The following is a 15,190-nucleotide window of genomic DNA, read 5'->3' as shown; positions in this document are numbered from 1 at the left end:
GGGCATCACTTACTTTTTAGCCTAGGGCCCAAAAAAATCTAAATCCAGCTCTGAATGGGTGCAATATTTCACCAATGGTTTCCTATGACGTTATCTCGGAAAATTATCGTCCGTAAACCGACATTACAGGCAGCCAAATTTTGTTTAATTTAAAATATCTTTTAGCATCATTTGGTTCCATTTCTAATTAAAACGAATTTTTTATATTTTTGAATATACATACATTAGGTTCATTTAAAATTGCTTTTTAATAAGGACTTAATTGAAGCGGAGCATATTAGGTAATAAAAAAACAATTAAAATGTTTAACATACAAAAAAAAAAAAAAAAAAAATATTCAGTTTGAACGATTCAAACAATTTTTTTAATTTGTGTATGTGTGACTCAGTCGTTTTTTTTTTAATTTTTAAGATATAAAGACTAACATGAGAGCTTATTCTAAAAATGTTAAATTTTTTCCTAATTTATTAAGATGGAAAGAGAAAGTGATGGAATTCCCCAAACACCAATTGCTTTGAATATATAAAATTGTTTACTTTTTGTGTTCATAGCTCATCACTTCATCAGTCTCATTTTTTTAACTCATAGTTCATCATCTCATACATCTCATTTTGAGTTTAAATTCGTGTTCAAATATTCAGTGTCATTGCAATGATTATTTTTTTAAAATGCAAAAAGTTGGATACGATCTTAAGGATAAAAAGTGCATATATTATTTTGATGATAATTCTTGCAGTTGATAAAACTTATGGAAGTAAGTTTAATTACATAGACATAGTTCCTATTTATTTCGGTAACTAGTTTTATACTATTTTAAAATTTTGATAACGAACCTGACCTTTCTGTTTGTCGAATATCATCATATGACACATGTTTTCAAGGTATTTTTTGATGCTGAATCTAATGACATACAAATAAAGTCAATACGATTGCTCTAAGAAAAGTGATTGCCGATTTAAAACAAGGGTGCTTGTTTTTTTACTTCAACAGGTAAAATATAACCGAAACCAATGTGAAAAACATGCAACACTGACAAAATTCGGGATGAAGGTCTTAGATAAAGCAGGAACAAAGAACTCATAAAAATTTTAAAAATATTTTTGGTGAAAGGGTGTTTTTTGATGGGTTGAGTTATGTGTGAGAAAGGTGTCATAACAGCAGACTTACATTTTGTTAATTTTTTAAACTTGGTGAATAAGTAATGTCTGTTATAAGAACTAAGAATCAACAGAGACTACAAAATTATCTTAAGTGAAAGGGTGTTTTTTTTTTTTTTTTTTTAGAAATTATGAAGTTCGGAATTAGTACCACAAAAACTGGGACAAAATTGTTACACCAATAAAAATTGGTGCAAGTGTTTGATTTATAACTGAAACCAAGAATCTAAGTAGTCTATAAAAATATTTTAGGTTAAAGGGTGTTTTTTTTTTTTTGGGAAATAAGGAAAATCCGCGATAAGTCCGATAAAATCAATGGTATAAAAGTTACCCTTACGAAATTTATTGAAATTGTTGTCTTTCCCATGGGAATTACGAATAATACAAGGCTATATATTTTTTTCATGTGAAAGGGTGTTTTTTAGGTGTAGAGAAAAAGTGATTAATTCTAGAGTAATACTAGTGGTACACCGAAAAAAAAACCAATATCAATTTAACATTTTTTAAATATCAGCCAAAAATGCTCTATAAAATGTGTTTTATTATATTTAAAATGTAAAAACAACATTTTTACTATCAGGATGATATTTAAATGTCACATTTTGGAAATTTTTTTTGATATTTTATTATCATTTTTTCATATCAATATCTCATTCCAAATTATTGAAAAATATTAAATAAAAAATTCTTAATGTGTACTAATTTAAAGGCGCTTTGTGTTTTTTCGAAATAAAATGTATGATTTACTGAGAAAATTTGATCGGCACTAAGATTTTACTTCACATAGTTTGGGAGAAAATAACAAAACAATTATATCACCTATAATAGCAAAAATAATATCCAATTATTTTGTAAAGAATATTCCCTTTCAGTAATGTTTTGAAAAAAGAAAGAACATTCTTAAAATAATAAAAATAATAAAAATGAAAAGGAAAGAAATAGGTTTCATTATAATAAACTAAAACGTAAAATCTAGCCAACATTGATATTTTAATTGTAAAAGTGAAATTTTCACTATCCCACTTGAAATTAAAAAATGTCAAAATGATATGATAAAATATCAAAATTGATATTTTAATTTGATAGCTGTTATTATCAAATTTTTTTTTTCGGCGTACCCTATTGAAATTTAGCAATTATGTTAATTTTAAGATTAGAAACAAGAATCTATAGTGTCTATAAGAATATCATGGTTAAAAGTATGTTTTTTTTTTGAGTAAAAACAAAAATGATGGGATACCCTGATGAAATTTGTTAAAAACGTTGAATTTTAGATAGAAAGCAAGAATAAAGAGTTTTCATAAAAAACATTAAGGTGAAAGGGTGTTTTTTTTTTCGAAGTGACAGTAAAATCTGTAATTGGTCCCAAAAAGCCAATGATTCGTGTAAAACGTCTAAGAATTTAAGTAAAAACGTTCAATTTGTCATCAAACCCAAAAATAAAATTATTAAATAATTAGTTTAAGATTTTATCTTCTCGATGACAAATATACATACCTACTTTACTTATCTTTCTTATTTATTTTACTTTTCTTTTTGCAGACAGTGCTTTATGCCAAACGCCTGGAATTTGTGTCCCAGTATCGGCTTGTCAGGCAGTTATAGACTTACTCAATGGATATAAAGTTATACCATATTGGATGAAAACTTATTTGCAACAATCCTACTGTGGGACATTCGGAAATGTGGTGAGTTAAACATGACACGATAAACCTATCTTTTACGCGCAGATTTAATTCAAAACATTTCTAGCATCATGTTTGTTGTGAACCAAAAGATATTATTGAACCTCTTAGGCGTGCAGGTACTGTAAAATCGAAACTCGATGTCCAAACTGGATTAACCATGTTACAAAGGCAATCTAATAACTATAACTATAAATGTGGAATGAGAGATGCTAATCGACAAACCAATCTCTCCGAATTTCCATGGATGGCTTTGCTTATATATTGTAAAGGTTTGAATGACTGTGCAGGAGCATTGACCAATGGCTGTGCAGGAACGTTGATCCATGAAAGATATGTTCTTACTGCAGCTCATTGCATCTTGTCTGAAAAAAATAAACTGTAAGACTTTTAAATTATATTTTTCGTGTGTGACTTACTCGTTAATTGATAAAAATTTAATTTTAGGGTCAGAGTTCGTTTGGGTGAATATGATACCGAATCCAATGAAGACTGTGAAGGCGAGGGTCATAAAAAGAGGTGTGCTCCACCAACACAAGAAATTGGCATAAAGGAGGCTATTTATCATAAAGACTTTAATTTTACCGCAATGGTCAATGATATTGGATTGCTGCGACTTGTTAAGAAAGCTGTGATAAGAAGTAGGTTTTCCGACTTTACAAAAAAAAAAAAAATTAAAATTTTTTCTAAACATTTTCTTGTTTTTTTTTTTTTTTTTTTTTTTTTTTTGTCTTTAAAGCAAATGTTATACCAATCTGCCTGCCTATACCGAATACTTCCAAAATGTATTCTTTAAATGAAATGATAATAGCTGGATGGGGTGTTACAGAAAATGGCAGTGAAGCTAAGATTCTACAATATGCTTTTGTTTCTGTAATAAAAAACATCGATTATTGTCGAAAAATATTCAAATCACAATTAGAAATCACCCATAAACATATCTGTGCTGGAGGAGGAAAATACCATGTCAATTTTTGCAAAGGTGATTCAGGTGGACCGCTATTTAATTATATGCCATACAATTGGGGTGAGGCGCGGTATATACAGTTTGGTGTGATTTCGGCTGGTAATGCAGCCTGTGGTTCTAATGCACCTGGAATATTTACCAAAGTTGTGGAATATTTGGATTGGATTGCTAGCAATTTAACATTCGATTAAAGAACATAATTTTGATGAAAATTTTGAAAATATTATTTAATAAAGCAAAGATTTTTAATTTCGATTTGCATTATTTTTTCTAATGTTGAGATAACTTTTTTCCATGACATTACGATGATAGAGAATGCCAAAAAAGTGGATCCCGGAAGTCCGTCTGTCTGTCTGTCTGTATACCAAGCTACAGCCTAAACGGATGGACCGATGAATATCAAAACTGGTATGTAGTTTATTGGCGACTCTCCAGAGGGTTTTTTGGAATTAATTTTTTTTGGACCAAAAATAACGGTACTTGTCGTAAATATATTGATTTTAGTAGAGTTGAATTTGCTCGAAAATGACTCCAACGATTTTGTTAAAAAAATTCAGAGGTAAGTTTTCAGATAAGGTCTATCTTTTAATGAATTTTTTTTTTTTTTTGAAAATCATTCTTAACGTTACCTGCCATAGAACGGTTTTTTTAAAACCCGATTTACTCCGAAACTACTTATTCGATTTCAACGTAAGAAATGCTTTGTAAGAAAGCATTTATATAATTTCAATATAAAAAATTTAAAAAAAATTATAATTATTTTTCAAAAATTTATTTTGAAAAATAGAATTTTCGAAAACGGGACATTGAATTTTTTTGAAATTTTGGTTTTAGATGTTAATTAGTGATGTCTACAAAATGGCATAACACTTTTATTTCAAAACTTTTTTTTTCCAAAAAATCATTAGTTTTTTAAAAAACGGCTGTAACAATTTTGAAAAATTTTTTTGTAAAAATGCATCTTAATAAAACAAATGAAATTGCATACTTGTTTTAGAGGGCAATTTGATTTCAGATTTTGTTTTATTATTTTGAAAAACGATTTTTATGTTTTTTTTTTTTGTTATTACCGACTTCCAAAAAGGAGGAGGTATTCAATTCGTCTGTATTTTTTTTTTTTTTTTTTTTTATGTTTGTTACCGCATAACTTTGGACAGAGTGAATCAATTTTGATAATTCTTTTTGTATTGGAAACCTAGTGGCTGCAATATGGTCCCATTTCAATTTCGTTCAGTTTAAGCCATAGGAACTATTAGAAAAACCATAAAACCCCGTTTTGAATCATGGAAGTCGGTTTTGTTTTTTTTGATAAAATTGATTATTTTGTTTTTTTTTGTTTTTAAATGCATGCCTACAATAATAACATTTACTAAATTTCTATATAAAAAGTCCTAAAAAGCCAATCAACTTGAACCGTAAGAACAAGTTCGTGCTACCCAGTCGTGCATTTTATTTTCATATCTGCACCGCTTTAATTCAATTATTTTCGTCTTTTGGTGAAAATCATATTGATGCAAAGTATTTTTATTTTATTCTACAATGTGTTTGACTCAGTGCAAAAATTATAGATATTATATATTAAAAACTTTTTCTGAACGAAACAAAAACACACAACATTAAACATGGCAACCATGGTTCTATTAAGCTTATGCACCGGAACAAAAAAAAAACACTTCCTGACTTCTTATGCAAACAAATGGCGATTGCTCCCTCATGACTCTGCTGTATACATCACCGCATGCACGTACGCGAGCATGTCCACTGTTCCCCAGCCCCTGATGATTATACAGGGTTAACCATCCGTCCAAACCGGCAAAGTGCTTTACAGAAGTAGTCATTTTAATGAAAACAGATAGCAGCAACATACATACATATGTTGATGGAGGATGGGGGAGTTAAAAGGCTGAAACTTCTAAGCCCTTAACGTTGAGGATAAGTGGTAACATGGATTCATACATTCATGTCGTGTCATATATACGAATGTTGTTTTTTTTTTCATGCGCTGCTTTTCACTGGGATTTATTTTCATACAAGAAAAAAAAAATAACAGAACTTAAAGGACTTTGCATTTTATGCACTTTCGTCGAATGATACTTTTGCTACCAAAAGATGCATTAGGTGTTGGGCTAGTCAACGTATATATTCTCGAAGAGAAAGATTTTTATTCCATGTAAAATACACTACTTCACCGTTTTGAGAAGAGGTCGTATGGCAAACTGAAGGTGAGTGTGCGGTGGGTGCAGTAGGGTCATCCTTTTCAATTTGGAGAAAGATTTATGTTGTTGTTGCTGTTCTTGTTTTTTTTTCGCTTTTGAAAAAAAAAGACTTCCTGGGAGAAGACCTTTGAGAAGGATCTTAATAGTAGTCTGGGACAAGAATTATGATGTTTTCCTAACTTAAGTCAAATTTTGAAAGCAGTAATAATTTAAAACGTTGGAAATGGACATTTATAAAACAGGATGAGCGGATTTGCGTAAGACCTTAGTTAGCATATATACAAAAAATGTACATCTCTTTACAATTTCTATACAAGAATATACAAACATATGGATAGAATGATTTCAACCTGATGCTGTGCGATATGAATTTGAAACACAATGACAAATGTATGGCATGCTCATTTGTCAATGGGGATTTATTGCAATTTTAAAATATTTAAAATGAAAACATTCATCATTGTGATGTTTTGGAAAATATAGAAAAAAAAAGAACAAGTAGAATCCATCGCGAATCCAGGTGAATAAGTTCAATTTTATTCATTTCATGATAAAAATGATACAAGATTTACATTTAGTTACAAAGAAGGAAACAAAAAAACAAAAATACTGCGGGGTTGCTTTTATATTTTATAGATTAATGTTTTGGGAAATGTCAAAGATAGCTTTTGGGATATGAATTTGATTTCTATGATTTTTAAAGTTTTAAAAAATATTTATATTAAACTAGCTAACCCCCACCCGCTTCGCTGAGTGCACTTTTGTAAAAATTGAACTTTTTTGAAAATAATTTGAAACCAATTTATAGAACCTAATGCTTTTTGATATACAACATTTCTTGCATAACGAAAAAAATGCGGTTAAAATTACATGCGGTGGTTCCGCTGCGCTTGAGTCTTGAAGCAGAATTTTCAGATGTAAAATATACATTCTCCAAATGCACTGCTCAATGAAGAACCGCTGCGCTGGATAAATTTCAAGTATTTGAAACGAAAAAATTCGCCAAACTGCTTCGTTTCTGCTTATGTAGCGTTCTATTTGATACATAGTGATTTCATCATTCCTTTCAAAAGATTCTAATGCAACACAAGCTATATCGCGCCCTTTATCACATATTTGCATATGTATTTGATGGACTTCACAGAATTACAATACTCGAATTTATGTTGGCTTTGAATGCCTTGTATAATATCGGTAAATATGGCACAACTTCAATATTCACAATTTTCACTTTCACGATCATTGATTTCTCATTTTCTTGAGTTGAACGCCTATGATATAAAGGGTATCCATCATTTCCAGTAACTGTTTCTGATATCAAAGCTCTTGGATAACGTTTCGAACATTTTGCATCAACCACATGGGGAATTACTATTAGTCTAAGAGCCTACAGTAAATTTTGGGAATAGAGTGATAACCAAAATGTGATTATGCAGATTTATAGCCTTATAACAAAATCAAAAGTCTGGCAGCTTTTAGTCGCAGCCTTATATGGATTTCGGGAGATTAGATATCGCGAATTTTCCAATTAATGTGAGTAGGCTAAATTAACACAAACTCACATTCTGAATACAAACACTGATGTTCTGTCATTTCCCCTAAGCCTGAAGACACCAACCTTGACGATGCGATCTATGGAACTCAAGATATAAGTTGTTTTAGCGGCATTGTTTTGGAGCCCAATCAAAATGCGGACATGCAGTAACCCCACTCTACTGAGTACATTCAGCATTGTACTTTCCCTAAACCTTTATGTTTAATGATAAAATCCATTAATGATTTTAACTTCATCTTAAACAAATGCCCTATTATATCATTATATCATGCCTATTAGCCGGCGATCCAGGCAACAAAAGATCTTTAATTTCTATCCCTGCAGGCTTTATTTCCTTTTTAATATGCCAATTTCACCCGTGTGTGTTATACCTAACCTTTTCTTATTTTTCCCAGTTTTAATTGACCCACTTTATAAGATCGAAAAACAACAAAATTGTAATTTCACTTTGAGGAAGGTATGGGGGACATGCTGCCCCCCTGCAACCCCCCTGCTTGGCCACACTATAGTATTAAGGGTGGGTGTCTTATTCCAAGTGAAAGTGCTTACCTATTATTCAAATTCAGAATGAAAAAACAACCGTGAGGCTTAATGCCTTTTTGAAGTGGGTGTTATTGCGTCTTTTAAAAGGAAATAAAGCCTGCAGAGGATATTTTGCATACATATCCTATCCACAGCATATTGATTAAACAATCTTCGGCACAACAAAGTATGATTAAGTTCATTTCTGCAAACCTGTACGTATGTACATATGTAGGTAAATTTTGAAAATTATTTGTTTTACTAATAATTATTTTGAAAGTTTGTCTTAATAAATTTGTTTACAAATTAAGCTAAGTTAAAATTTTTAAAAAGCGAGAGTGTTTTTTTACACGTACAAATTGACAGCTATGTAAAGATGCAAGAAAAGGTATTATTTTTTTTGATACAAACCATCTACATATTAATACCTTTCAAACAAAAAAAAAATTACCAAAATCGGACCAGTCAAACGCGAGTTTATCGGCCACACACACTAAACGAACTCATTTTTATATATAAGATATGGAAATTTTCAAAATAAAATAAACAATGATTCCTATACTGACAATGACTCTGGATAAAAATAAAAGACTCTGGACTTGGTATGGAAAAAGTGGCTTCAGCAGCCAGGTTGATGAAATTGTTAGTCAGATAGTGCGGATCAAAAGCCTTTATAGGCTCAACCATCTTATTTTGCACAAAAATTCTATTGTTAATTACTTTCAACTGCAACTTTCAACCAATGTATGTACACCTTTCATTTATAAGATTACTATTTCTTCATAATTAATAGTATTAAGTATCTTTTTTTGAGAGAAGTTGTGTATTTAAACGGTTTTTTGTGTATGTGAACATGTATGTTCTTCAATAACTTTTAAATTATTTATCATAATTTGGAATATGAGGCATCATTTGAAACATCTTGCTTTTCCGTTGGTTATAAGTTATACAACATTTTTACTTGCGATATACAGTTGTGTTCAAAATAATAGTAGTGGCTGCATCAAAAAAACATTTATTATAATTACGGTGCTTCTACGGCTAAAAATTTAGTTTCTTTGATGTCAAAGTTTGTAACGGTCAATTACTGATAAATGTATCATAGTTTCAAAATGAAAAAAAAGGTTCCAAATAATTTTTCATTGACTCTTGGTTGTTCTTTCTAATTTGACCTGTTCAAAATAATAGTAGTTAAAGTTATTTCTGAAGAATTTAAAAGCGGTTTATAACATAGAATATTTATTTTTGGTTTAAAAGTAAGTACTCATATAATATGAACAATTTTTCAACAAAAAACGATTTGTTTCGGTTTTAATCTATTTATAGTTCGAAGAGCAAAACACTGCAGTTCGGATAACGGAAACTTATACGAAAGCTGCTTGAAGAAGGGAAAACCTACTTGGAAATTCAAGGTTATATAAGGATGCTCCCCTACAATGGTAGCCAATGCAATAAACTCAACGAAAAACCCGAAACGTGCGGTAGAAAAAGAAAAAAGAACGTCGTAGATGACAGGCGTATTGTCCAGATGAGCAAAGTTGAGCCTTCTGCATCGTCGTTTCAAATCCAGAAGGCTTTAAGCCTGGATTGCAGTGCAGTGAACATTCGGAGGCGACTGTTAGAGACTAATTTGTACGCTTGAAGTTCACATAAAGTACCGTTGTTAACAAAGAAATATGTTAAAATACTAAAATTTTCGACCCTCCATGTTTAACTTTTTCCGTCGTATACTTTGGAACATCGGACGTATTCTGGAGATCCAGTACCACCAAAGAGGACAAATTTGCTCGCATCAGTAAACAATATGTTACGCTATTACTTCGCTGGCCAGTTTATGTAATCTTTTACAAACTGGATACGCTTTTTAACATGTTTCACAGAACTTTTCGTGGACTTCAAGCGTACAAATTAATCTCTAACAGTCGCCTCCGAATGTTCACTGCACTGCAATCCAGGCTTAAAGCCTTCTGGATTCGAAACGACGATGCTGAAGGCTCAACTTTGCTCATCTGGACAGTACGCCTGTCATCTACGACGGTCTTTTTTCTTTTTCTACCGCGCGTTTGGGGTTTTTCGTTGAGTTTATTGCATTGGCTACCATTGCAGGGGAGCATCCTCATAAAACCTTGAATTTCCAAGTAGGTTTTCCCTTCTTCAAGCAGCTTTCGTAAAAGTTTCCGCTATCCGAACTGCAGTGTTTTGCTCTTCGAACTTTAAATAGATTAAAACCGAAACAAATCGTTTTTTGTTGAAAAATTGTTCATATTATATGAGTACTTACTTTTAAACCAAAAATAAATATTCTATGTTATAAACCGCTTTTAAATTCTTCAAAAATAACTTTAACTACTATTATTTTGAACAGGTCAAATTAGAAAGAACAACCAAAAGTCAATGAAAAATTATTTGGAACCTTCTTTTTCATTTTAAAACTATGATACATTTATTAGTAATTGACCGTTACAAACTTTGACATCAAAGAAACTAAATTTTTAACCGTAGAAGCACCGTAATTATAAAAAATGTTATTTTGATGCAGGCACTACTATTATTTTGAACACAGCTGTAGGTACTATATATGAGGCTATGAGAACAATAGTGGCGTAAGCCACAAAGAGGAAGTATCTAGCTGCATAAATCTATTTTTGTAATAAAGTAGATATATTAAGAGACCAAGTTTTTATGAAAAACTCATTTTTGAAAAAAAAAACCGGTTACGCCACTATTGCTCTCATAGCCTCATATTATGTTATGCATTCGTAAAAAAAAAAAGTTGAGATATCATTTTTCCATGACATTACGATGGTAGACAATGTCAAAAAAGTGGGTCCCGGAAGTCCGTCTGTCTGTCTGTGTGTCTGTATAAGGAGCTACAGCCTAAACGAATGGACCGATTAAGGTCAAACTTGGTATGTAGCGTTATTTGGCGATTCTTCAGAGGGGTTTTTGGAATTAATTTTTTTGGACCAAAAATAACGGTACTTGTCATATACCGATTTTAGTAAAATTGAAATATCTCAAAAATGGCTCCAACGATTTTGTTTAAAAAATTAAAATGTTATTTTTAAACTAAGGTCTGTCTTTCAATGAGAAAATTTTTTTTTGAAAATCATTATTAACGGTACCTGCCATAGAACCGTTTTTTTTTTTTCAAATCCGATTATCTCCGAAACTGCTTATTCGATTTCAACGAAACTTTTTGTGAAGAAGCATTTATGTAATTTAAATATAAACCAAAATTAAAAAAATTTTGAAATTTTTTTTTTGCAAAATCAAATTTTCGAAAACGGGATATTGAATTTTTTTGAAATTTTGTTTTTAGATGTTGATTAGTGATTTCTACAAAATGCATACCAATTTTATTTTAAAACTTTTTTCCAAAAAAATATTTATAAAAAAATTAGTTTTTTTAAAAACCGCTCTAACAATTTTGAAATTTTTTTTTCTAAAAATGCATGTTAATATATCAATCAAAACTGCATACTTGTTTTGGAGGCCAATTTATTTTAGATTTTATTTTATTTTTTTTTATTTTTTTTTTTTTTAACGAATTTTATTTTTTTTCCAAATTTCTATATAAAAAGTCTTAAGAATTTAAGCAACTTTAACTCTAAGAGCAAGTTCGTGGATTCAGTCGTGCATTTTATTTAATATTACGCCCTTTAAGATAAAACATAGTAAATTATTCTAGTTTTAGTATTAAACTTTATAATTTTTGTTTAAATTTTTTGAAGGGTTTTAATTTTACAAAGTTAATGCAGATTATTCACTGTATCTACATTAAAAATAAATAATTTTTTACTCATGACGTTTGCTTCTTAATGAATATTGCAATATAAACAAATTTTACAGTCATTAACCAACGGACAAGCAAGACGCTTCCAACGTTGCCTTAGTTGTGAAATTATAATAAGCAATTAAGAACTTATGAACTTATGAACATGCATACTGGCATACAATAAAAATCTGTTTAATATATTACATAGGTACCTACCTTCTATTTTTTTGCTAATCTTTTGCTAATTACCAGAACGTAAAAAGAACTTCTTAAGGTTACAAGCCTCGAACTGAAAACCTGCACAGACAATCAAGGGACCATCGTAGAGTAGTCACAATTTGGAAAAATCCTCTTCTGCAATCTCTATAATGGCGATGAGGACACAAACCCCGCCCAGAGGCAGATTGAACTTTTCAACGTTGAGGATGAATTGCAACAATTCCTCCAAACTGAGTGAAGTGAAAGAAGTCATAATCAAAACTCAAGTCCAATGCGCAGCTGCTGGAGCTGACGGCCTGAGTTATCATATGCAGCACAATGGATTGTAGCAAAATGCGTTACGGTGCTTTGCCTTGGTTGGTTCGAGTTAGAGGGAAATTTGAGTTAGAGGGATTAATTTCGTCTATTTTATTCAATTTGTTCCACTAAAAATGGTGAAAAAGTTCGAGTTAGAGGGAAATTTGAACTTTTTTCTGATATAAATCCAGCTGCCGCACCTATGTCTGGCATCTTCTGCTTCTTGGCACAACGGTGAACCTCCATTATCTTAAAGAAGCTGCCATAAAATGGTGGTCTCTGCGGACAAGCCCCTTGTTGGCTCCTCATTTATTTGGAACATTCACCTGTTCTTTATTATCTTTTGCACGCTACCGTAACGTTTTCCTTTACTATTTTGTTTCCCTTTACTGTGTCTACAATTGTTAAGAATCCATGATATCCTCAAATAAATATCAAATTAAATGTTTCTTGAAACTTAATATTTCGTTTCGTTCTGAGAATAAACGAACATCAATTAAGTGAATAACACCAGCGATAAATAAACTTGAAGCATCCAATTTGAAAAATTTCCGACACAAAAGTGAACTTTTTATCTTAATTCATCAGAAATTGCACTCATCAATAGTTTTTTTTTTTTTTTGGAAAAGATACACAGGCATTCTTGCTTCCTCTATGAAGATTATATTTTTCATTTCCTTATAAAAGCTTGCGAGCTACTTTCAACTGAAAGAAATTAAAAAGTTACACATCAGAAAAAATTAATTAAAACCATCGCAGCACATTTTCAAAGAAATTGTTAAAAAGGAAATCCACTGCGGGTTGAAGGATATTTTTTGTTGTTGTTGTATTTTTTTTTTACATTCGCAATAAAATAAACAGGTGAATACAAAGATGCATGGTGTAGCAATTTGAGGGTTATAAAATGGAAAATAAATCGTCCTGTGAATAAAAGGGAAAACGAAAAAAAAACAACTACATCGTTTCCACCTTCACATTTGAGGCAAATGTAATGTGGTGCCAGTGTGCCTTTCGAATGTTTATGAGTACCCAGAAAAGCACAAAGTTCAGCTAAAGAAAAAAAAAAAAAGAAAGCAAGTAAATTAAATTCACATACAATGAAGGTGATCTCACCTTGAGAACAACACTCCACTATTAGCGATTTTTTACTTCGCATCCTGCTTCTAGAGAAGAAAAAAGGATCTCAGGTAATTGCGTTGAGTTTTCTTGCAGAGGAAGCAAAATAAAACTTAATTTACACTCTTGAATGTTTATCATCCTTTTGTAAGGGAGCTCTAATATTTTCTTTTGAGTTAAACACTTTTACTACACAATCTTTGGGGCATTAGGGAGTTACCTAGAAGCGGTGTCGTTGGAGTCGTTGTCATATAAAGTTGTTTTAAATACGAGCTTTATAGTAGGTACCATCATTTCATACTTTTACACAGTGGTGTATGGACACTTAAATAGGCAAGCAGTTATTTAAGGGCCTGATGTGAAGGGGGCTGAAAAGTTATCATTTATCCATTGAATAATTGGCGAAAGAGACAGAGAGAGAAAAAACAAATACATTTTATTTCCCTTTGACATTTTTATTTTCTCGAAAATTCATTGAAAATTTCCTCTCTATAGGTTGTTTTTGTAAAAATTTTGCATGAACTTAATTTATTTTAATTTATATCATTTCATTTGCATTTACATTTACATTTGCATTTGCATTTGCATTTGCATTTGCATTTGCATTTGCATTTGCATTTGCATTTGCATTTGCATTTGCATTTGCATTTGCATTTGCATTTGCATTTGCATTTGCATTTGCATTTGCATTTGCATTTGCATTTGCATTTGCATTTGCATTTGCATTTGCATTTGCATTTGCATTTGCATTTGCATTTGCAATTGCATTTGCATTTGCATTTGCATTTGCATTTGCATTTGCATTTGCATTTGCATTTGCATTTGCATTTGCATTTGCATTTGCAATTGCATTTGCATTTGCAATTGCATTTGCATTTGCATTTGCATTTGCATTTGCATTTGCATTTGCATTTGCATTTGCGTTTGCATTTGCATTTGAATTTGCATTTGCATTTGCGTTTGCATTATTTGTATTTGCATTTGCATTTTCTTTCATTCCATTTAATTTTATCTTATTTTATCAGAGACCTTTAGGCCAGCAAAACTGTCCTAATCCTCCTCTGTGTATATTGCGAGAAAGTCCTATACTTGTATAAAATTTGAGAACAGCCCTCTGTTTGTTGCTTTTTCGAATCTCGTTTGGTAAATTACCCAGTAAAAGTTTGCTTAAGTTTATGTAGGCACAAGGTATTTTATTTTACTTATTTTTTTTTTGTTTTTTATTTTTTTCACTGAAATCTCTTAGCCCCAGGAAGAATTTCAAAAGAATGTGCCCATGGAAAGAAAGGTAAATGAAGCGTGTTAATGCGCTGTTGTTATGTTAGCATAAATGTAATTAAAAACAAGAACTGAAATTTAAAAACAAAAGATTTAGATGTATGTATGTAGATGTGCGTGTAATTGTGTGCTTGTGTGTGTAATAAGATTGCATATTATTTTAAATTAAATAGCTTCATTTAAACCAGATGGAAAATATGTTATAAAAGATATCCTTACATAGCATGTTTCTGTATTTTTATATTGAACAGATATTTTATACTATGCCAGTAAAATATGCAGCAAAGACATAGTTTAGAAATTAGATTTGATGATACAAAATCAGCTAGAATCAATTGTATCTATATTTTTGAGGAATTCTTTCAATAGAATACCAAGAAATAATTGACAAAGAAAATTT

General features: G+C 30.9%; 1 protein-coding gene across 1 annotated transcript; it reads left to right on the top strand.

Moving 5' to 3' along the window:
• Window positions 1–587: 587 nt before the first annotated feature.
• LOC129909545 (serine protease grass-like) lies at window positions 588–4,000 on the top strand. Its single transcript, XM_055986619.1, has 5 exons — window positions 588–754; window positions 2,700–2,845; window positions 2,910–3,223; window positions 3,290–3,483; window positions 3,582–4,000. The coding sequence occupies exons 1-5, from the start codon at window positions 652–654 to the stop codon at window positions 3,998–4,000; spliced, it is 1,176 nt and encodes a 391-aa protein (XP_055842594.1). The 5' UTR covers window positions 588–651.
• Window positions 4,001–15,190: the final 11,190 nt, after the last annotated feature.

The sequence above is a fragment of the Episyrphus balteatus genome, chromosome 2 (assembly GCF_945859705.1).
Source record: "Episyrphus balteatus chromosome 2, idEpiBalt1.1, whole genome shotgun sequence".
Taxonomy (NCBI): domain Eukaryota; kingdom Metazoa; phylum Arthropoda; class Insecta; order Diptera; family Syrphidae; genus Episyrphus; species Episyrphus balteatus.
Note: the sequence above shows the minus strand (reverse complement) of the source record. Positions and strands in the feature narration are given on the sequence as shown.

What these genes read in the sequence shown, in the direction of transcription:
- LOC129909545 (XM_055986619.1), top strand. Translation starts at nt 652, where the DNA reads ATGATTATTTTTTTAAAATGCAAAAAGTTGGATACGATCTTAAGGATA. An exon ending in TTGTCTGAAAAAAATAAACT is followed by an intron (nt 3,224 to 3,289) that starts GTAAGACTTTTA and finishes ATTTAATTTTAG; the next exon opens with GGTCAGAGTTCGTTTGGGTG. An exon ending in TAAGAAAGCTGTGATAAGAA is followed by an intron (nt 3,484 to 3,581) that starts GTAGGTTTTCCG and finishes TTGTCTTTAAAG; the next exon opens with CAAATGTTATACCAATCTGC.